The sequence below is a fragment of the Micropterus dolomieu genome, linkage group LG04 (genome assembly GCF_021292245.1).
Source record: "Micropterus dolomieu isolate WLL.071019.BEF.003 ecotype Adirondacks linkage group LG04, ASM2129224v1, whole genome shotgun sequence".
NCBI classification, from domain to species: domain Eukaryota; kingdom Metazoa; phylum Chordata; class Actinopteri; order Centrarchiformes; family Centrarchidae; genus Micropterus; species Micropterus dolomieu.
Window position 1 is genome coordinate 12,375,292 of NC_060153.1, and position 24,079 is coordinate 12,399,370.

Here is a 24,079-nt window from a genome sequence, read left to right on the forward strand (position 1 = left end):
TTTTTTCTTTCTACTAACTTCCCACATGCTTTACCATACACAACTTCCATTACTGCCTTTAAGTCATGGCAAAAGAACTTCATGTTGAAAGATTGCGATTTCTTCCCATCATTTCCCACTTTTAGTTTCTCCAAGTTGTCATGCAGAGAGTGGCCATTTTGTCCCTCTTAACATCAGGTCTGAGAAACACTCGTGACCCTGAAATCACATGATGATTGTATGCTTTTCTTCCACTCACAGTAAACCTTAAGTCGTATTCACTATCTTCCAAAATCTGTGTTTGTCCATTGGACATCCTGCTGGAGTGTGAGGATCTTTGCAAAGAAGTGTTTTAAGATTCAGTGGTTCTATTCTTGTGTTACTTGTCTCCTCGAAACCAAAAGACTCAGCTACCCATTGAATTAACTTAAACTGAAATTATTTACAAGTTTAAAATATATTTCTACATTCTGACCACGTGTTTGTATAAACTCAACAGGGGTCTTGCAATATTATGACAAATCAAAACAAGACAAAAACAGCATGTATGCAGCCAATGGGTTAGCATTATTCTTCATTCAAAGCCGCTCTCTGTCTGCCTGGAGGAGAGAGGACGGTACCTGCAGTGCTTCAGTCGGGACTGCATTTGCCTTACAACATTCCTATTGTGATTTGAGCAACATGATGCTTTGGCTTGGTTACCATTCCCCTTCGCCATTGTGTGAAGTATGTTTTAATAGTTTGTTTTTTTTTTCTCAGTTAGTTTGAGGCACAATTTGTTCAAGTGTATTACAAAATCTTAAAAAATAAATCATTTATATGTAAATCATCTGTAAATAGGCTTTTTGGACAGATCTTGCTTTTTGCTCAGATGTTGTAAGTTATCAATTTGAATAATAAATCCACTTCTTTTTTGAACTTCAGCCATGGTGTCCACTATTTTACCAGTTTAATAGAAGCCACTGAGCAATCTGGCATCATACTGGAACTTCTACATCACAGCAGCGGCTTCACTTTAAATTTGATTGGCAGTAACCAGAGGAATCACTAACAGAATTAAAATGATGCTAAATTCTGATGGGTGCACAGTAGTATGTATCATCACTTTTTTCCAACAGACCCCCGCCCACTTTAAATCAGTCAGAAGACAACAGAGGAAAAAACTACACAAACTGTTCCAACTTTGGCAGAGAAAAGTGTGTTCATGTAGGATCACTCAGATTGATTTGAGAATAAGTTTTCAGGGCCTTTAACCCATGCACAATAAAGACCTGAAGACGCTATACACTTCTGAACCACTAGGGGGCAAAAGTGCAGCATTATTTTTACATAGTTATAGTGTTTCATAACTCACCCTTTACCCTCCGCACTTACTCAACCACAACTTTTATTACGAGAATATACACAGATCTCTTTTTACAATCAGACATTTCAAATATGGAATGTCACAGAAAAAGAATTACACAGCAGGAAGTAGCCAGTGTTGATGAGTTGGTAGCCTACACCACAAGTCCAGTGTTGCATGCTCCATCTTATTCCATCAGAGGTCATCGTGCAGAAAGCATCATAACAAACTCTGTAGAGGGAGAGATGGCAGCGGATAAGGACTACTGACAATCTAATATCATAAGAGGACAGCATGGGATGCAGCTGCATCATGATCAGCCCACGTGACATTGCACAGGAAACTAACAGATGTTATGACCAAAATGTTTCCATTATCACCAGGTTGATGAAAAATTAAACAGTGACACGTCAGAGAATAAACAGGAAAAGGTCAATGGCAGTTTTGTTTATCTTCTGTTGTTGAAACACATTTTCTGGATAGGTATTAAACCCAGTCCTAAATGTAAAAATGTTAACTCCAATATGCTGACTGACAGTTTCCAGACTCATATTCAGACTGATTACGACTTGTTTCAGCTGGCTGTACACAATACAGTAGATCCACTTGTCAATCAAGACAGCTATTGATATGTCCTGTCAATGACACCTAGCTGTAGATCGCTTGAGGCAGGAGTCCTTAAATCCATCCAGTCAATCATGTCTTCCATTTCCCATTGACTTCCTCAAGCACTTCGCTCTCAAAGACGTCTGATTGTAGGTGAGAATCTATTGATCGACTGAGTACTGAAGATAATTCCAGATTAACACACTAACATTATCTCTTGAGACACTCACTCCTCTAACCATTTTCTATAAAAAGAAGTAAACTGAGCGGAAAAGCAGCTCAGTCCTCCTAACACTTGAGTTTGACCTGCCACCTGGATATTTAGAGCGATCTCCTGTGTTTTCTGCCCATGTGGCTACACAGGACACATACACTCAAACGCTGCCCCAGGGGCTAATTGATGGTAAGGAGCAGCACCAGCTTATTGATCCCCTCTGAGGCTGACATACCTGTCCCCAATAATTGTAATCGATTGGATTGCTGAGACAAAACAAACAGGACCTCTAAGCCCTTTGTGTGCTGCAGGCTAGTATGTGTGTGATCGTGTCCCACGGTATGGTTGATTTGCCTGCAAGGTAACATGTAATGACATTTCTGTCCTTGAGCTGTCCAACCATGTGAGTTCTTTGTGTAACATGTGACAGGTGTCCAGGCATGTGTATTGATTGGCTTAATGCACTTCTGATTAAATTGGACAGGCCTTCCAACCAACCCACCTTGACTTAACCACCACCCCCCGCTTTCTCATCTTACCCTCTTCCCGCCTCATTTCTTACTAATTTTCTCCTCCTGTCCCCTTCATCCTCAACCCATTCCAGCTAGATTCACTGAACCCTCTTCATTGTCCTCTGTAGTTCGCTCTTCCCTCCTGTACACCAGCAGTTCCCAACATTTTAAGTCTGATGAGCTGAAGTAACCCCTTCACCGGCACCACATTTGTCATGTTCCAAATGTGTAAAAATTTATTCCAAACTGGATGTAACTGTACTGTGCCAAATGCTTTAAATTATAAAATAGAAGCTATTAGGCTACTACTAGATTAGCAAAAAACTGACATGACAATACATCCATTAATTTTAGCTATTTAAGCTGTCTATCAATACCTTAAGCAAACCATTTCCACTGTGTATCAATACTTATAGCTAACTCTTTCAATCCATCCACCCTAACTATTTTAACCATTCATTTTAGCAGGCTATTTGACTATACATTAATTTAGCTTACTATTTCAAGAGTTTATCTATACCTTGTACCATTTAATCTGTTTATTACTCCACAGCATTGAGCGTTTTATCCATTACTTTTAGTTAACTGTTTTGACTTCTCTGCTTGCTAAATTCACGCACTCAACTGCAACTGATTCATCAGGGCCACTTGTTGGAATAGCTGTTTATTTTCCTCCTCAACAAAAATATGTGGACATTTCTCTTATCAAGTCACAATTTTTTCTTTTTAGTTGAGTTAGTTAAATTTTGATTGGGAATTTCCGCGTTCCCTCTGGCAACTGCAGAAGTGCCCCCTGGGGTAGCCTGCAATTAGCCCTGAGTGGGATACTGTACACCATCCGCACCCCTGTCTCAGTGTTTAATCATTGTTTTTATTAATTGTTTAAATGTCCTCTCACACCTTGCCTGGAGTCTATCCACTTTCCTCGCATATATTTCTCCCCTCAGATCCCCAACCACTCACCATCAAAGTCAATGTTGCCGTCTTTGTTGAGGTCAATGTCAGAGAGGATCTCCTCCAGCTCGCCTTTCTTCAGCTTCTCCCCCAGAAGGGTCTTTGTGCCCTCCTTTAGCTCATCAATCGTGATCTTTCCATCGCCATCACAGTCAAACTGCAACGTGTACAGTTAATGGAGAGCAAGAAGGTGGGGACATGAGCATGTAGTGAGTAAGTAGAGTAAACTAAAGAGATCATAGGTGAAGAGAGGCGAGACAAGGAACACAGAATGAACAAACAACGTTACATGTTTCTGGGCTATTGAAGAGGGTGAAGAGAGACTGCATACACTATGATGTAATGAGTAGAGGAGGAACAAAGATGGAAATAAATATAAACAGACAAAGACGTTCATGCAAAAATATTTAAAGTCAAAATTGAGTTTCACATTTACAGTAGGCTAAATAGTTACAACATGGCTGCACAAGATCCCTGGAAGTCTGAAAACAGCTTGTGTCTGCAGATGAGGCAATGCTGACTGATGAGGTGTTAGTAGACTAGTGAAGTGAGAACAACTATGAGGAGTTGAAAATGTTCAGAGAGATGCCTGCTCTCAAGTTTCAGAAGTTTCTGTTCAGAAGTATTAGAGTTGAGAACTTATTCATTATTCTCCACAAATGGATTCAAATGTCAGAACATGTGAATTTCTGGCCTTTCACAGCGCCACGCAGGACCTTGACGTGGGTTGAATAAAATCCAGATACAATGCCAGATAAGCTTGCATTCTCAAAATAGAGGACACAGTTAAAAACCTTAATATGTCTGATCTATTAACAGAGCAGCATCTACTTTTAAAACCTTTTATGTAGGGGAGTGATGCTTTTGGTGTCTTGCCTACAAGCTTTGATAAAAGCTTGATCTATCCAGTAGCCCCCCTGGTTATTTAATTGACAAAATTTGCTGTATAGCTCCAAACAGTAATTTTTGATCAATAATTCTATGTAGAAAGCACATTTTACATACTATTACTGATAAATACAGAATTTGAATATCTATTTGCCATCACTTTATTGGCATAAATAATTTCACAGTGGTTTGCTTTTCATAGGAGCCAAAAACTAAATGCATGAGGCTAAATCTATAATATAGATAAATGAATCCCAGTAGCATATTGTATACTCTGGTATGTTTTCAGTATAAACATTTAGAGCACATCATCACTGTTTTGCAGTGATGATGTGCATTACCATTTACCATTAAAAACTATCATGCCTTATTAAATGGAAGCACCCAGGTGTGTGAAGCTGTACTTAAATAAATAACATGATCACCTCATTTGTTTTGCTGGGTAAGAGACTACGTCACACCACACGCTTGGCTTTGGGGGACAATCATTTCTGCACTCTTGTACCTGCCTCTGTATTGGCGTCAAAGACAGCAAACTCAATAGGTATTTCCTCCAGACTAATGAGGCACCAGGTGAGACGAATTTGGATGGAAGGAACCAGGCCTCATAAACACAAATCAATATCAATGTTTTCCCACCCCCTTTTCTTCTGCATGCATAGCCGGTTTCCCCTCTTCCGTCGGACTTCTTTAAAAATAAGAGCCATGTACTCTTGGCACTTTCAAAGGAAAGGTCCTGTTGCACACTTCAAAGTACTGTCATCATTACCAGGCCCCTTTCACTTAATTGAAGTCAGACTTCTTTAGAGTTTCCAGCTGGGCAACCCTTACCTGTTTGAAGGCACAGCGGAGCTCCTTCAGCCCGACCATATGAGCCGTCTCAGCCAGCATCCTTGGCCCCATTAGCTCACAGAAATCATCAAAGTCTACATGACCACCCCCTGCAGAAAGTCAGAGGACACACACATAGATTCAGACACACACACATGCACAGGTTGAATGCTAAGTTATAACTTCTATTTCTCCCTGGAGTGTTTATGCAACAAATATGGATTCAAGCATTAAGCAATATAGTGGCAGAGGATATCAACGCATACAGTTCTTCTATAGTGTATATCTGCCTATATGTCACCTTGTAAAGTCATTATGATGAACATGTTAGCAAACCGTTGCTTTTTTACACATGCTGTAAACACAGAGTAACTTTAGCATTCATTTGGAGTCATGTTTAAGTCCAATATGCACTCTCCTTCTATCTCTGTTTTGGTCTCCATCAACTCATGAAACAAACATCTGGCTCTTTAGTATCTAAATGATGCACTGTGTCCACCTGCTAGTTGATTACTTGCAGCTGGACAGGTCACGTACAGTGGGGTTTTTCACAGGAAAAAAAGTTGCCTGCTGAAGCTAAAAACAATGTTAATGAGAGAGGTAAGCATAAAAACCAAAACAGTAAAATTGTGGGCCTTGAAAACCTTAAGAGCTGAAAGGCACTGCAGGGTTGGTGATGACTCTCAGTGAGTTCATCATAGAGCACCTGCTTTCACATTTGGCTACATGTAGTAATTTGATCAATTCTTAATATGAAAATATTGATTAGAGATGATTTAAGTAAATGTAGCAACAACATATTCAGCAATTTAATTAAGAAAAAGTATGAATGTGTTAGGTGCAAAATGTGCTTAAGTAAACGTATGTAAAAGCTGAATGGCACCGTCTAACAATTTAAAAGTCACAATCCAGCAGTCATGTCCACGTCATGCAGTGGTTGGCCATATGTGGGGACGTGCAACACAATGAAAGCCTTTCAGGAAAGTATGTGCCATTATCCTCATATTTAAAAGATTTTAATGTCTTGCACTTTTCCATGACGGTCAGCTTTTAAACTCGACTTTGTGGTCGGACAACATGTCGTACAATGTTGTTTGTTTTGAGCATACACAGTTACAGGTAGTGTTTTTTAAATTTAAAAATCAATGTTTCAGTCATGGAGGTTCAATGTATCTTAAATTAAATTCGTAAATACACATCAATGAGGTAATTGTAGCTTTCAAATAAATGTAGTGGAGTAAAATGTACAAATATCAGTGCAACTACAGTACCTCAATACTGTAATTAACATGTAGTATGTATGTATGAAGTACTTAGTAGTAATGCACTTCGCCTTTCCTGACTTAATACCAAGCCTGTCTATGAAATGTTTATGAATGTATTTGGTGCATGGAGGCCATAACAATGCATTCTGCTATGTGCTCATTATGTTTCCTTCAACCCAGTTAGAACCAGCTTTGTTTTGTTTGATCCCCATGGTAATTATCAAAACAGACTGATACAATGGAAAGGCCCATGTTATTAGTTGAACAAAAGACAGGCTTATTTGATAGTGTAGACCAATAGGCTCGGCCTGTTTTCATTATCAGGGCCTTGGCGGATGTGAAAGACAACTTCAATAAAGCCATGCTGTCATTTTGTGGTTCAAAAAATTTAATCAGTGCTCAGAGTCTCACGACTGTTGGGGATGAGAATCAAACCATAGCAAACTCTGCTTGCATGGAAAACAACATGAAAAACTTTTAATGGTGCTGAATCAGGAAACTAATGGCTCAAGCTGTCATGTACTGGTTACAACAGCAGCTGAAGGATTCTGAAATAAAAGACCATTAATTCTGTGATTTTTGAGTTAGCAAGCAATTTTCATACTTGCCTCAAGGTACGGTACAATATTTTGGCTGACTGGCTTTACCCTTGTGGCGCAGCAGTCTGTGGGGGATTCGTGACACTGCTTTGAAAAATTTCTTAAGCCTTAAGTGGGTCAGTCTATAATCATGGAGAAGAAGAATTCTCCCAAAAGTCTTAGGAGATGATTATTATTTTTAATTGATAATGCAATGCTAGTTATATAAGAAAGACTGAATTTCATGGTATTAATTGCTGTATAGGGATTATGTTAGAGATTAAGTAAGGAAGGTCTAAATCCTTTTCTACCTTGTGGGTCAAATTAAGGCATCATTGAACAGATGAATAATTTATATTACACAGTCTGAAACATAGCATAAAATATAAAATGCAGTAACCACAACCAAAGCCCTGATGTTCTAAAGGTTCTCCTTTAAGGCAGAGATATGACCTTCTAGTGTGTAAAGCCTTAAATTCAAATCTGAGACATAATTTTTATGGCTGCAACATCACATCAAATGGTATCGTAGCAATGAAATATGAGTCATTGTATACATACTTCCTTGTAATTCAGCATGATGTTTTTGGAATTTTTGGAAATCTTGACATAAATGTGGGCTCTGTAGGCTTAAACAACAGTTGTTTATGCTTTGTGTTCTGTCACGTCTTGCAACGGTGCACATCAGATGGCGATATTAATGGGACCTTTCCGTGAGGTTGATGTAGCAGAGGCTCTCACAATCCTGGGTATCAAGATCCTTGCTGTTTTCATTCTAACCATCTAATCAGGAAATTATTTACACCAGGGACTCCAGGTGAATCTAATTAACTAGGTAGTAGGAGAGAAGCCAGCTGCACTCCGGTGCCTGAGGATCCCAGTTGAGGAACACTGCCTCACTGTATCCAATGTCATATCACTGTTTTTGTGGCCAAACAATTACACTGAGGACCCAAAGTTCAAAAGTTTGCTCATTATTATTGGTATTGTCTTCTGGTTTCAATGCTACGTTACACTAGTGTATAAATTGATACGGAGTTTTTGGTATTTTACAAATCAGGCACATATACATATAGATGTCTCTTGATCAATAAATATTAAAATACCTGGAGGAGTGTGCCGGTGTTTGATTGACAGCACCTGGCAGGCTGAGCACCAGCAGGGGAATGAGAGATAAACTAAACAAAGTTGCACTGTAGCTTACAAGTTGCTGGCACAAGTGTTTTTTGAAGAAGTGGTAGTGAAGAGTTTGGAGCAGGCTGAAAAACAGTTTCACTGCCCTCTTTGGTTGAAAGTTTCATGTCTCTTGCATGTCTGACCACACCCATAGTCACTGATGTGTGTGGTTAGAGGTGTGCTCTCTTTCACCTCTTATTACACCCATCAATAGTCATGTTTCTATCAATGTTTTAATACTAATTTTGAAGTATGACATTAGAAAAGTTTGATGGAAATGACATTCAAATAAACTTCTTCAATTTAGTTTTTACGCTGGTTCAAGGTGGCTTTTGCTGGGCAAATGCCCGGTAGGCCTATGACCAACGAACCTTTGGGGCCGATGTAACGTAAATTACTCATTTATATAACTGTTGCCAACGACCGGCCCGTAAAGCATGAACAGTGGCCCATTGGGTAATTTTCTATCCTGACATTGGGCTGGCCCAATCACATCTCGTACTAGCCCCCACCCCCTCTGCTCTCTGTTTCTTGCGTTATGGGCTAAAAAATAAAAAATTCTTTGTACAGATGCCGTCAAATGCACAAAAATGACTGATATGTTTGCTACTGGGGCTGCAGTAACTTCAACATTAGCTGCAGTACCCTGGTAGTGCAGGCACAGAGACCTGAAGGAGTAAAGGAGAGCCGTAGCTAGGGGAGAGGCCAGGGGAGATTAAAGCCCGTAGGCCTCAGTGAAGAGGTAAGATCTATACTTGATCATTCAGAGAAGACAGCAAACACACGCTCATTAAGACACACACACTTCTTTATGCCGACTCACACTCACGCACCCCTGCACCTGCCGTGGGAGGGCCATTAATCAGTCTGCTAAAATGTCTTTAATGTCCCCAACTTCAAAGACATACATCAGCTCCTCACAGTCTCATAGGAAAGAATGTGTACGTATGCAAGCATAAGTGTTTGTGCAACACACACAGACACATTTATCAAGCATTCACACCTGCTCACATCAGAGAGACCCATCAATCATGCACACATGCTTTGACCACTGAGGAAGAAATGAAAATTTTACCCACACATACACACATCCTGATTAATACACACATTTCATCTTGATTTGCTGGATGATCTCGATGAGCTCCATCTCTGTAGGCATGTAGCCCATAGTCCTCATGCAGTCTGCGATGTCTTTGTAATGGATGAAGCCATCCGCGTCGTAGTCAAATTCCTTAAAGGCCTCCTGCAGCTCTGCCAGAAAAGACAAACAAATTACAGCAATGGCAACTAACCGTAAAGTAGGGTAACATATTTTTCCCAAGAGTAAAACACACACACGTACAGACACACAAGGTGTGCACTGATAAGTGTGTAACTAAAAGTTACACTTTGAAGAAAGTTTTAAGTTATCTGTAAGTTGTTGACTCCAGCAGACATAAATACAGCCAGCTCTCAAGAGCAGCAAGTTATGTTGTTTTTAATTGATTTTGTTGCTCTAGGTCATTGGCAAACAACATTTCAAGGCAGTCTGAGAAACCTTAAATTACATAAATCACAAAGGTGAGCGAGCTTAACAGGAGAAAATATCAGTGCCACTGATAAAGCTGCAATGCAGTTGACTAGTGATTTATCACGTGCGTGCATTGCAATTACACCAGCAACGTCTTACCATCTAACTCCTCTGGCATCAGCTCTCTCTCCTATGGAGCAAAGAAGAAAGAAAGAAAAAAAGAGTGGAAATAATTACAAGACAGCATTGGAGGACGGGATGTGAAATCAGGGTGGCTTTAAAACAGCAAATTCTCCTGAGAAATATCCAGTGATAATCTGTTTTTGACTACTTAATTAGAATAACATGCATATCATGTCAACACTGCCGCATTCTGACAGTAAACTCTAATGGGATTTCACCCAGCGACATGTCTTTCTAATTTGCAGAATGATACAATGCCACACACTCCTACATGCGCGCGTGTGCGCACACACACACACACACACTCAACATCCGTAGCATCCTGAGGGACACGCAGCATAAGCTCAGTCTGTATGCATACAAATTACACACCCACGCGCAACCATGTGACCGTGAGTTGCACAAACATTGTCACTGTCGCAAAAAGCACAGATACATGCAAACTAAGACACAGATACACACACACACACACACACACACACACACACACACACACACACACACACACGTAGACACAAGACATAGTATTTGCAGATGGACGTGTGTGAAACATTTAGTATTCTCTGCCCTGTTTTGACATTTGCTCAGGGTGATCTTTTCCTCCCTTTCTCCCTCTTTCACTCCCATTTTCTGTTTTCTGGGAAGTTGAGGCAATGCTAGGAGCCAACAAAACTCCACATATTTAGTCATTAAATATAATGGATCACAGTGAAATTTGGTGTGCTAAGGGCTTAAAATAGTAATATGTTAATGTATTCCACTGGTTGCAGACAGACAGTTATGATAAAAAGACATTCTAATTGGGTTATCAGTTGAAATACTGTACAAATGCATATGCTCAGACAAAGTCACAACACATGAAATGGATGAGCTTAGAGGTCTGGGTCATAAATGTGCTCATATTGTAGGGGGAAACAAAACATGTTGTCACATAATTCATGCATCAGTCCTTGAAACAATATTCTAATGAGCACATTTGAAACCATGTAAATGTGAATTAACATATGTAAAGATATTAAAAGATCATGAAATCAAATGAATCATCTTTAAAAGCAATGAGACATAATAAATAATGTGCCTTTAGCAAGATGCCTTTTTACAAATCATGCCTGTTCCAGCAGCATCTTGACTCTAAGGCTTTCAAGCAATGTGCAACTCTTCCACAGAATCCTCGTCACATCCACAGGGGAAACAAGAAACATGCAAACTCAGTCATCTTCGTATGGAGCAACTGAGCCTGACATATGGAGATATCGCTTAGCACAAAGACGCCGCAAGCCTGAGGATATCTATAAGTTCAAAGGAACAAGACTGACACACAAGCTTATAAAGGCGCTCATTATTGCGAGCACCAAGTACAGAAATTTGCTGTGGGCTTTTTCTTCCTCACTTTCATATAATAAGGAATAATAGAGGGTCAATTGAATTCAGAAATTGAGAGGTGGAAGTAACAAATTGTGTGTATCCATGTACAGTATTTCACTTTTATTTTGAGAGGGAAATGTTGCACTTTTTACCGCATCACATTTATGTGATTGCTATAGCAGTTATTTTCTTATGGTGTTAGATGAAAAAAAGAAAGTTGCATTGTTCAAGTATCATATGGAGGAAACAACCTTATGCTAAAATTGTTTTAATTTTACCTTTGCCTTTGGTAATGCTCACCTTTCATCTACGCTCTTACAATTATGTGTTGGACCTTTGCTTTCAATCAAGTGTCTATTTCCATAACTTTATTTCAACTTTATTTAAGAAAAATAGAGAGTTAAAAAGGCAAATCAGAGCAGCAGTGGAACAGAAATGCACAGAGAAGTGCAATATTTTCCTCTTAATACATGTTGGCACTCAGGGTGGTTTATACATAAATCATACAAGGTCATCCTGCTCAAGTGCACAATAGCTTCAGGAATAGGAGAGGACCCCATGGATTATTTGGAAGTGTCTCCGCATGGCAGCCGTTCAAATGATTATTCACTGTATAATATTGCCAGCAGACTCGAAACACATGCAATGCCAGGATGCAATTGCATCAAGAGTTACGTCACTATAAGTGTACTCTGCCTATGATTTATATAAACCTCTTAAGTTTTATGATTTTTGATGCTGCAGTATAAAAACCCCCCACTGTTGTTAGTCTAGAACCGCTGATTACCCTGCACAGGATCCCCATGTCTATAAGGGCATATTTAGAAAGCAAGGTCAACACATTAATTGGATTTTTTTTTTTTTACCAGAGAGGATTAGACAGCATGCCATGCAGACTCTCAAGTCATCCGTCAGAACGAGCCCATTAACAGTTAATTTCATTCTCATTGCCTTCACACAGCCCATTGAGCAGCTCACTGCTTTGTAAGCTTGACGCACGCACACATATGAGAGGTATGTGGATACTTCACACAGACAAATATGGTCCTCAGAAAGAAAATAGACTTCAAAATGCAGTTACAGTATGCACATATATTGCTCATTGATGAGTGCAGTGCATTTTGCTTCATATCCATCTTTCTGTGGCTCTGACATGTAAATGCATGAATTGTTTGTCGTTCGCTACTTGTCTCTCCCGGCCCCTTCTTCGGTTGGATCTAATGAGGGCTGACAGTGAACCTGGCTAAGGGGGTTATTAATACTTGTGTTGAGGCAGGGATTAGGAATTGCTGCAGGGTGGATGGTCTCCCTGCCTCAGTGTCACGGCGGCAACCAAAACAACGTGTCATCTGTCCCGTGGATTCAATGCAGACCTCTCTACCTGGCTACTATTAAATTCAAACCAGTGACTGCCACAGTAAAACAAGGCAGATCAGTCATGGCAGGTGAGGTAGTACATCAGGGAAGGATGTGGAAATGAGGGTCCACAGTAGCCCGAGGTCACTGTGAAGTGGTTTTCAGTTCCCATAAATTTAAAATTTGCTTTAAAACAATGAAATGGTCCCATTAGTTATTAAGAAATCTAGTTATGAAACATCATTAAACTGTTCATAGGCACACAACTCCCACTGGCGTAGATGTTTCTGTTATCTTTTACAGTAAATCCCTTTGTTGTGACGAAGGCATTTTTGAAAAAGCTTTTGGCTCTGTTTTGTAATAAGATCTCACCAGTGATCCATACAGTACTATGATTAAAAGAATCTTCATCCTACATAATATCACCAACACCAGTAATAATAATAATATCCCATATAGTTCTAGAAAGCTTGCTGTATAAGAACTGAAAAAGAAATTAAACATGTATTAGGACCTACAAAATAAAAAGGAATGCAAGTGACTAATGGGCCTCAATCATCATTCTTATACAGTAAAGAGCATTTTTCTAGAGTGGTATACAAATAAAGGCAAATGTCCCAGAAATTTTTACAAATGTATTGTGTTGTGTGTGAATAAGTACTTCTGTGATGGGAACTGAGCCCTTCAGCCCTCAAATTCACACATTATGATGTTTGGTTGAAGGTGGGAGATTTGCACATAATATAAATGTATAAAGATACAGTGTATGTTGTACAAACAGTCAAGGGAACATTTAGTTTTCTTGGAGTAATTAGATTTATTTTCCTGGTCTCCTAGAAATTGTGTTTGTATACAACTAATAGAAAACTGGAATACATTTTCTATTAACATAATGAAATTTTGTTAAAAAATGTTGATACTGAACAAATCAGTAAAATGTTAAGTGACAGCCTGTTTTATTTGTTTTCTGCTAAAATATCTGATTTTGCAATACAATATCCACATTTGGTGACTACATCATTATAACTCCTTTTTTTAAGTGGTTGTGTTTTGGCACTTGCAACACTTGGTTAAGGTTAGGGAAAGATTGCGATCTTGGTTTAATATGGAAAAAGTATCATATAAAGTAGGTAGTAAGGTCCGGTCATATTCATGCAGGTGTACAGCATGATCATTATAACCAGGCATGTCTCTCTGTTACTCTGTCCATACCTTCATGTCAACATTGTTTGCTTCTGCAACTACCTCCACCATCCCAGTCTCCTCCTTATTTCTTAGATATTGTTGATTTAACAAAGAGTTAATGTTCATTTATGCTTGTTAGGGCATTTGTTAAGTTTAGTTCTCCCTGCTGAATCCTCGTTTCTGCTCAAAGTCTTTGAGAGCTCCCTCAAAGGGCAGAGCCCTTTCTAACCGTTTGTTACATAATGTTCATAACCATTCGTTATAAATGGTCAATTCCTTGATGCAAGTGCCTCTACCATATGTTAGTTAGTATCCTGAATATATTGACATCTCAGGTTATAATGCTGGTGCACTGAATGTTTTGTAAATTCTGCATGTGATGTTTTAGCTTTTTCATTTTAGTAGAACATTAAACATTAAGTCCTGTAATAATTTCCCACCAATTAATGTAATGGGAATTTGCCATTCAGGGTTGTGTCCTTGACAAAACAGTCTTTAAGGAAGTCTCATTAACATCCTGGATCTGTTCCACATCCATTTCCTCCATACAAAAACATAACTATATCGCCAAAGTGTTCTTTTCAATCGAGGGAACCTCAGATAAAAATACCACTTTCATTAGTTTCTATGCCAATCCTCTTCTGTAGAAGATACTGTATGGCAAAAGAAATCATTACACAGTATATCACAGTTAAACGTGTACTGTAAAAACTGCTCTCTAAATAAATCAACTCATGTTGGTGAAGGTGCCATTGAGCTGTTTGGATTTGTTGGCTCATTTGCATTTGTCATTTTCCAAAATATTCTGTGATGCCCTACAGCAATCTAGGATCAGGGTATCAGGCATGAACAGAGCCAAAGCTTCACTTGAACCAACCGAGGCATTAATGGAAGCCAGCCCAGTGTCCAGACAGTATATCATCTGTGAAGTGGAGTTATTGGTGTGACTTCTTCAAAAGGATGTTTTTTTTGTTTTAGAACAGCCCAAAGCCCTGATCAGATGATTTCATGTTTGAATTTAACTGGGTGGGTAATGATATTTACTTCTCACCATCATTTGACCTATCAGCAATTACTAGTTTGACAACAGCCCAATCATTTTCGGATAGTCCTCGTTCACTACAGCTAATAGCTAATCACAGTTTATATTCTCAGTCGATAGTTGTCTCTTAGAATCAGCTGAACAAATGGATCCATTTTCCAACTCCATTCTGTGTTACTTTAAAGTCAATGTAATGTTATTTATTTTAGATGTGGCTCAGTCTATGAACCTGCACTATATCGACCTTTCTTTGCCGGTCTCTTCCAACTATTTCTCACACATCTCGCACATTATGAAATAAAATAGTAATTGGGCAAAATTGCATAAGAACAATCATGGTCATGAGTAAAAGAAATCAACGCTGGCTCGTGGAAGGAAATTGGATATGAACAGTGGTCCTCCGTGTTAAAGTCAGATGTTCCGTTGACCCCATCCATCCACCCTGACCTCTCTCTCTGTCGACTTGGTCGCTCTGTAACAACAACTGACTCCCTCCTTTGCTCATAATTGCTATGGCTGCTCGAGGGCTTTGTCACTTGTCAGTTTGTGGCACTTGCTGAAACCTGATGCTGTTTTCCTTCACGGGAGGTCGATCTCTCAGCAACAGGAAGATGTATAAGGAAACAATCTACATGATGCAGACAGAGTTGCGTGTTTGTAGTGGCATGTAGAGATCCTACAAGCACTTTAGGCCTGTGACATCATAATCTTAACTGATGCAACTGAGTAATCAGCTGGCACACCTGCTATTTATTAGTTGCTGTTTCCTGACACGTGCCCCTGATGATGGTTTTATAAGACTGGAAGCTTGAATGCTTTTTTGGAGTAACCCTGCTAGTGACTAACATGTGTGTTAAGGCTGTGACAACATGCATGTTAGTATGAGCAGTAATGTGCTGTTGAACTGACCTGTCCAAAGAGCTTATTGAGATAGGAGATGTAGGCAGCAGCCACAGTCGAGCTGTTGCTGAGGCTCCTTCTCCCGCTGCGACGAGTCTCGTCCTCACTACCAGAGCCCTTCCCTTGGGCCAAGGGCGACTTTGAGCTGTGAAGTGTGCATTTGCGTGCCAAGTGTTGAGAGCTGTCATCATAAAAGCCAGGCCTGCATTCCCCCCCTCAACTTACTTAAACAAAACACACTTAAGTGCCTTTTGTGTGATTACTCTAATCTGGCCTGCTTTGAAATAATTGTGAGTGATATTGAAAAACGTCAGCAGTACAATCACGTCAAGTCACTCAAAAAAGAGTTTCTTAGGAGAATAAGTTTGAAATTATGAAAGCTTGTTTTGCTGCCGATCAATGGCACTAATTGGGTACACAAATCTATACAACCCACTCCCCCTTGATCTAATCAATTTTGATTAGAAACAGGATGATAATAACCAGAATTTCTTAGATAGGCTGAGCTGAAGGGCCTTGTTTTTGAATCTCCCAGTAGCAGCCGATCTGGCAGCCGACGCTCCCCTTCCCACTCGTGGAGACATGCTAGGAGAGAAAGAAGCCTTAATCAGTTCAAATTGCACTCATTGTCTCATTATTATCAAAACTTATTTTTTCAAAATTAAACGATAAAAACAACCCTGAATTTGTGGCTTGTCATGTGGTTGGACCATCCTGTTGAGGAAGGTACGACGGATTTAGACTGCTAAAAGACAGCAGCAGCAATGGGAGACAATTGTTTGGATTTTAGGAAGTTTCACCGACTCTATATAACACAACAAATCTTTCTGAAGCAGGCCAAACTATCTGTCCATCTTTCTCTCGACGACCTGCTCACTCATTACCGTGTAATTAACACATGGATAGCTCTCTTGTTTATGCTGGAGCCCCAAATTGTGATTTAGACGGATGTTTAATCATTACTACCGGTTAACGCTCGCAACCTCTTGATTTAGCTTTTGATTAAATTGTGTCAGATTGTTTTCATTCCCTATCAATTTTATTAACTACTTTTAGTTAGATCTCACTGACCTGACAGCAGAGGATGGTCTACTCTCTGCTCCTGCCTTTGAAGTTTTCACAGACATACTGGATGGAAGAAAAACATAAAAGGATGTGAGTGTGGGGAAAAGAAAATCGCCTAATAGAAGAGAGAAGAGAGACAAAGAGAAGAGTCAGATTCCTGATGGCTAAATATGCATTTTGGACAAAATACCCTGATGTTCAACATTAAAGCTGCATTAACACCATCAGATAAGACCAACAGATCATTATCCATCAGTTAAGGAGCATCATTAGCTTTCATTTGCAGTCATGTTTCTGACAACTTGATGAATATAAGTATTCACTCTGCTTTTAGCTCTGGGTTTTGGTCTCTAGCTGCTCCTGAGGAAAAGATCAGGCTTTTTAGTTTGCTAAATCCTATTAATCCTTCTATGTTCATCAGCAAGTTGCTAACTTTTTTATATCTGTAGTTCATTGCTGGGCAGGCAGTGAACAGTTTCTCAGAGGTATTTCACTACAGCTGTAGAAAATGAGGTTGATGAAAGCTGATTAGAGCAGCTTTAACCATTGTATTTTTTCATGACGTGATCAATGATTCCACACATTTATTTTACAGTTTGTAAAACACCAGACATGGATACAGGGTGCTGTTTAAACTATGAAATCACTCAAGTCCAATTCAGAGACAGATTAATTTGCACAAGAGGACACACACCCAAACAATGAATCCAAAATGATACACAAAGACAGAGAGTAGGTGGACAGCTATTAACAGTCCAGATGAATGGATCAAAGGTTCAGAGAGGAAGAATGGTATGAAAAGTGGATTGACAAGAGTGTGGGATAGAGGAAGATGGAGAAGAGAAAGAAATGGCAAGAAAGATCCTATTTTCTTCATCTTTCTTGACATTTCTTTCAATCATGTGTTTGACTTACAGAGGAGGAGGAAAGACTTATGGCTGTCTGTTTGAGAGTCAAATTAATGTTCTGTCATGGACCTCAGCGGTTCTGGCTTTCAGTGCCTGATGATGAACGGCCGGACTGATGTGCTATAAACATAACGCCTCACTCGCCATCTCAGATGCCCCGGAAATGGTGCGAAGACAGATGCCAAAGATCTGCTCCAGCGGTTGCTACTTAGGGTCATGTAGACCACGAGGGCCGAAATGAGTCCAGAGAGACCAGCCAGTCTTCCAAATGACACTGGACTGTTAAATGTGCCCCCACCAAACAAGCTGCATTCCCAACTCCAACTGGGTTGAACAAAACGTGCCATGACTGAGGAATGAGCGCCTGTCTGTCACGCTTTCACACAATCAGTATGCATGTGATACATGCTGGTGGCAACAAGCATGTTAAGCTGTACGGGGGTAGAAGGGAGGAATTTTCATGTACACGCACGAGTACAGTAGTGGAATTCCTTTAAAATATTTTATATTTTATCAGTCTATACTACACTGTACCTTATGCCCATAGTACAGCAATGGTTTATTTATGTACAAACTCTCTCTCTCTCTCTCTCACACTCACACTCACACTCACACACACACACACCTGTCTCTTCCACTCCCCAAAACCTTCCCATTGCACACGTGGGTAAAGCAAGATATCTGGACTTTCTATAGTGGTGGTCTCACATTGTTTGCCTGAAGAATTGCTCTCATCTTCAGTGAGCACAACTCCCATCAGGGTAAACAAACAAGCACACACACAGACTGTACACATGCGCGTTTCACTGCACAAGCCATTGAGCAGCACCGTGTGTGTCTGCAGCTCTCCTCCCTAAGTGGCCAATTGCTGTCAATCACTGAGCCGACACAAGCAATTTTAGATCCTAATCACGCTAATTGAAGTAATGAAATGGATGGCCAGGTGGACTGCGCTAAAACAAACACAACTAACACAGCTGATGATGGAGAGCGGGCTCCACTGGAGAGCCACTATGTTGTGGTAGGAGGTGAATGAATGGGCCTAGTTGGAGCGTTAGGGGTTAATCACTAAATGGATATTCTAAATATATTTTCTAAGAGTCACTGGAGTGAAGGGGTGCTGAGATCCACTGCATATGACATTCAAACAAGGCCCACACACACACACACACACACACACACACACACACACAAAACAGACAGAGAAGAAAATACTCAGAGAAGTCACTACTCCACCAAGGTTGCACAATCCTTTCGATCTGTTATTTTTTAGGAAAATATTTTTCTGCATTTGGATGTGAATCGTCATCAAAACACACACAGCCATAGACGTCATACTGATTCGCTGATAGTGGTCATGACTTTTGGAGGACACCTAAATCTTGTTTGGTTATATTCCTTTGTAAAAGGAAAGTTTCAAGTGAGTCACACACATTAACACTGTTCATGGCCATTCATACTGATGGTGTTCCTGTAGCGTCACATTCACCGATCAGCCCTAACATTATGACCACCTGCTTAACATAGTGTAGGTTCCCCTTTGGCCGCCAAAACAGCCCTGACCTGTCGTGGCATGGACTCCACTAGACCTCTGAAGGTGTGCTGTGGTATCTGGCACCAAGCAGAAGGAGATCCTGTAAGTCCTGTAAGTTGCTAGCTGGGGGCTCCATTGTTTAGACTTGTTTGTCCAGCACATCCCATGGATGCTCGATTGAATTGAGATCTGGGAAATGTGGAGGCCAAGACAACACCTTCAACTTGTTGTGTTCCTCAAACCATTCCTGAACCATTTTCATGTTGAAAGAGGTCACTGCCATCAGGGAATACTGTTTACACGAAAGGGTAACATCCACATGAATGGCTGGACCCAAGGTTTCCCAGCAGCATCACACTGCCTCCATCGGCTTTCCTTCTTCCCATAGCGCATCGTGGTGCCGTATGTTCCCCAGGCAAGCGACACATACACACCCGGCCACCTTCTTCCATTGTTCTGTGGTCTAGTTCTTATGCTCATGTGCACATTGCAGGTGCTTTTGGCAGTGGACACGGGTCAGCTTGGGCACCCTGACTGTTCTGCAGCTACGCAGCCCCATACACAATGAACTGTGATAGACTGTGTGTTCTGACATCTTTCTATCAGAACCAGCATCAACCTTTTCAGCAGTTTGTCCTACAGTAGCTCGTCTGTCGGATCAGACCGCACGGGCCAGCCTTCACTCCCCACGTGTGTCACTGATCCGTGGCCCTGTCACCGGTTCAAGGCTTTTCCTTCCATGGACTAGTTTTGTTAGATATTGACCACTGCAGACTGGGAACACAACAGCTGCTGTTTTAGAGATGCTCTGACCGACTGACAGACAAGAGCCATAATTCACACAGCAGCTGGAGATCCTCATCAGGAAATCAGAAAAATAGGTTGTATTAGACATTTTTGATGAAACTACATCTGAGATTTGGGTGATATATTGGCTAGTGTAGCCTCAAGCTGAGGGCTGGTAACCTTACTCCTTTCTAACTATAAACCCCCAGATTTGTTTTCATTTTCAAACTTGTAGTCTTCAGACCCTAATGAGGCCGACTCAAGTGACATAACTTGAAGTAATTTATCAGGCTTTGTGGAGCTCCCGCCAGAGTCACAAAAGACTTTATACACTGCTTTTCACACAGCATCAGACAGCCTTTAATGTGTCAAATTGGTGGCGTTCCCCTTTAAGGACTTCTGTTATCTGTTCACAGAAAATTGTCAAAATCAAATCACTTGTTCCTGTGCCTAAATTTATACCAAATGTTATTGAAATCTGTTGAATGGTTTTCAAGATAGCCTTCTAATTAACCTGCAAACAGACCAGCAAATGGGAACAAAAATTAATCTCCTTGGCAGAAGTAAAAAAACACATCATACAAAGCCACAGAAAGAAAAAAACGCACAGCTCCACTCAGATTGGCTGTGAGTTCAGGTGAGGTTTCACTCATCTTTATACTCTCCCTCTGTTTTCTCTTTGTTTTCGTATTATCTTTCCATTCGCCTGCTGTCCAGTCAGAAGGCAATCAATCCCAGAGGGCCAAACAAGCCTGTGTCTGATCCATAAACAACCGATAGTAATGCAATCGGGTCTGGCACTCCATCTTATCTTCACCTATCTTAACACCTCTCCACCACTTCCTCCAACCTCCCCCGACCCAACCCCACCCCCCAGCACTGATTTCATGTCACGGCTCTGAAATGAGACTGTCGCCTTCAGTATTGGTGCAGAGAGGACGGAACAGAGGCCGAGAATGAGATATTTTTCTCATTCACAGACATCTTTTCATTCGGGACAACCTCCTTATTACTGCTTTGTATAATTCTTGTGTAATTACAATCTCTTCCTCCTTGAGTAGCCTGATAATGACTGGGTGGAGATGGTTTAAATAAGTCTGTTGATGTGATTGCATTGTAGCAAGCAACGGGGGCACAAATATTGAACCAAAACAAAAGCAAACACTGGGCTGGCTATCTGTTGGCTTTTAAAGCAAAATATACGCAAGATCCAGATAATCAAATTGAATTGAATTGAACTGAATTTATTTCAGGATAACCCCTTGAGATGTATCATCAATTTTCAAGGGGGTCCTGCAGCACATATGTATGTAGAGACACAAAAGTTGATCACACAGTACACAAATATTATAAAGCAGGGAAGAGACGTCTGTCAGTCGCATTTGAGTGGCTACCTTAGACAAGCTCTGTACAAGGCTCGCCTATTACAAATGAACCATAGCTGATTCCAGTTGTTTTTCATTATTAAAACATGCATGAGTAAAACAAGCTGACTCTTCACTACAAATCATCAGTACAGCAAAATACACTTTTACACAATCTTACCTTCTTCAGCCACCAAAAGAAAGTGAAGAAATAGATTTTATTCTATGTAAATTCTATTTAATCTGATTGTTCTCCTTGTTTGTCTTGGCTGATAGATGCGAATGAGGTGTATCTCTATTGTATGAAGCCCTACCTAACATGAGGATTATATAATCAAAGGTGATTATCCAGCTAAATATATTGGGATTAGAGATGTAACTGGCTGTCTCTGTCCTCAAGAACAAAAAGGGGATTGATATTGTGTTACTGCACTTATGTTGGGGAGGCAGATGAACCATTATATGAATCTAGATGAATTTATATGTCATTTCAATCTATTTTGGTTTGAATGACTTTATATTCAAGATGCTAAATCATTAAACCTTTTTTAACCCTGATCAACCACCCAGAGGGTCCATCATTACAGGTGCATGTTTCACAGCATTGCCAAACCCATATATTACAAATTCTAGTCAATGTTCCAAAGTTTCTAAAGTGGGGAATTTCAATGTCCATGGAAAGCAAACTACTTTAACTTCAATGTGAACACATTTAACAGTTAACAGGACAAAGTAATGGAGCTCTTGTAGGTCCACATTGGAAATTGCACTACAGGCATGAGCACACTGAGATAACAAACTGACAAAGAGGCAATAGGGTAAACATTTTGTAGCAAACCTAAATTTAGTTATGCAATTTAATAAATTTATGAGAATTTATACCCAGTTATGAATTTTATTATTCATAAAATCAAACAATGTTCCTCATTAAGGGCACCACCGGAGTTGTTATAATCCTAGAGTCTCCGGACCTCTAGGTAGTTTTAATAATTATACAATTATTACTAGTGATCAGTTAGTTAATAATCGCTCAATTATCTTAAATCAGTCAGTCAGTCTCATATCTAAAGGGTCAATTCTCTTGGCAGGGACGTAGAAATAGGAAACACACACATTTCTTGATTATATTACAGTGAATTTATTCTCTAACTACTGTGATAAAAAGATGGTTGGATACAGGGAACATAAACAATTGCTGAACAATGAGAAATGGAGTTCGATTGTGGGAAGCATTTGACTCATACGGCATAGGAAAACTAATGAAAGTAAGTTAACGCTATGAGTTTAGGAGTTAGAGGGGACATCCCTGACTGCAGAATGTGTGTTAAGTCTTACTGCTTGTTGGCGGCCTGCTCGGCCTGTTGCTGGTCCCACGCTAGCTGCCCGATCCTGGCTTTTTGCTAGGGATTCTCCGGGGTTCTCCGTGTCTGATTGAAAACGCCTCCTCTGTCTGGCAATTCGGCTGTTTTCAGGTTTCCTTCGTTGCAGCTGGCGAAACCACGTGGCTTGGTCTGACCTCGGTGAAGTTGGCTCGACGAAAAAGGCTTAAAATGGAACTTGGTCGTTCCTGAATTAGTCCAGTGTAACTTAACGGACTGATAACTTTAACAAACAAAATAAATAAAGAAAATAAAAACAAACTGAAGGGCAGATCGATGTCTCGGCACTTCACGTGTGTAGCTTCAAGCGAAACAGAAGGGCCTGTTTCGCTGGTCGACTCTGAGGACGTAGCCTGGCGCGGCACACCGACGTGTGCCGAAGCGTCCAGAGAGCAGAGCAGCGGAGAGAGCAAGGAGCGAAGAGAAGAGAGCGAAGCGAGGTCGCGTGTCGCTCTTTTGTTGCCTGGGGCGTGGTTCCCCAGGGGGCGTCTCAGGTTTCCCAAGGGACTACCTTTCCAAACTTAATGTCTAAAAAGAAAAGAGATCTATTTGCGCATATTATAATCAAATATTTTCCACAATCGAACCTCAATGGTCCAAGGTTGTACTGTTCTAGGCATTTGGTAACAGGAAACAATTGTCACATTATTGGTCAGGATATTTATACATTTAACGGCATTTCCAACGAGGGCATGTAATACTTATTTTGTCCACTTGGGGGAGCTCAGGTTACATGAGGAAAGCTTGAATTAATCCAAGATCGTCTCTCCTTAGGAACCGGGGAATATTGTTGATTCATCCTTAAATTCAAGCTGGCGGTTAAGAGTATAGTAAAACATTCCTTTGTCATCCAACGAAGGTTAAAATCAAGGGCAACTGGACTTGGTTGAAGATACTGGAAGACGTTTCGTCCAATGCTGTCCTTTCATCACTTCCCAGGAAACTCAACAAACGTAACCTATTGGCCTCAGGTGAAGATACCAACGATGGTCGTTCAGTCTTGGCCACCGGTAGTCTTAACGACTGTAACGACTGTCGTCACAGCAACAAGGAACACTAACGAACCAGCGGTATCGATGACCCGGGATAACAACCCCACTGAGGTTAAATAGCTGAGTTTCCCTGCCAGTCAGTCAGAACTGAAGAAGTCCTTC

At 40.4% G+C, this 24,079-nt stretch overlaps 1 protein-coding gene across 3 annotated transcripts; it reads right to left on the minus strand.

Moving 5' to 3' along the window:
- Nucleotides 1-1,374: 1,374 nt before the first annotated feature.
- Nucleotides 1,375-22,933, minus strand: cabp4 (calcium binding protein 4). Of its 3 annotated transcripts, XM_046047580.1 has the most exons (10): nucleotides 22,882-22,898; nucleotides 16,961-17,017; nucleotides 16,569-16,634; nucleotides 16,373-16,474; nucleotides 15,899-16,034; nucleotides 10,018-10,048; nucleotides 9,456-9,599; nucleotides 5,330-5,439; nucleotides 3,620-3,767; nucleotides 1,375-1,555 (listed from the first exon to the last, which is right to left on the minus strand). In XM_046047580.1, exons 4-10 carry the CDS (start codon nucleotides 16,471-16,473, stop codon nucleotides 1,527-1,529), a joined length of 699 nt encoding a protein of 232 aa, XP_045903536.1. In that variant the 5' UTR covers nucleotide 16,474; nucleotides 16,569-16,634; nucleotides 16,961-17,017; nucleotides 22,882-22,898; the 3' UTR covers nucleotides 1,375-1,526. The 3 variants fall into 3 exon arrangements, with proteins under 3 accessions (XP_045903536.1, XP_045903535.1, XP_045903537.1); XM_046047579.1 differs by lacking the exon at nucleotides 16,569-16,634 and having other exon boundaries at nucleotides 22,882-22,933; XM_046047581.1 differs by lacking the exons at nucleotides 16,569-16,634; nucleotides 16,961-17,017 and having other exon boundaries at nucleotides 22,882-22,911.
- Between the last annotated feature and the right edge of the window lie 1,146 nt (nucleotides 22,934-24,079).

What these genes read in the sequence shown, in the direction of transcription:
- cabp4 (XM_046047579.1), bottom strand. Translation starts at nt 17,016, where the DNA reads ATGTCTGTGAAAACTTCAAAGGCAGGAGCAGAGAGTAGACCATCCTCT. An exon ending in AGCCTATCTAAGAAATTCTG is followed by an intron (nt 16,035 to 16,372) that starts GTTATTATCATC and finishes CACACTTCACAG; the next exon opens with CTCAAAGTCGCCCTTGGCCC. An exon ending in CCAGCAAATCAAGATGAAAT is followed by an intron (nt 5,440 to 9,455) that starts GTGTGTATTAAT and finishes GACTTTCTGCAG; the next exon opens with GGGGTGGTCATGTAGACTTT.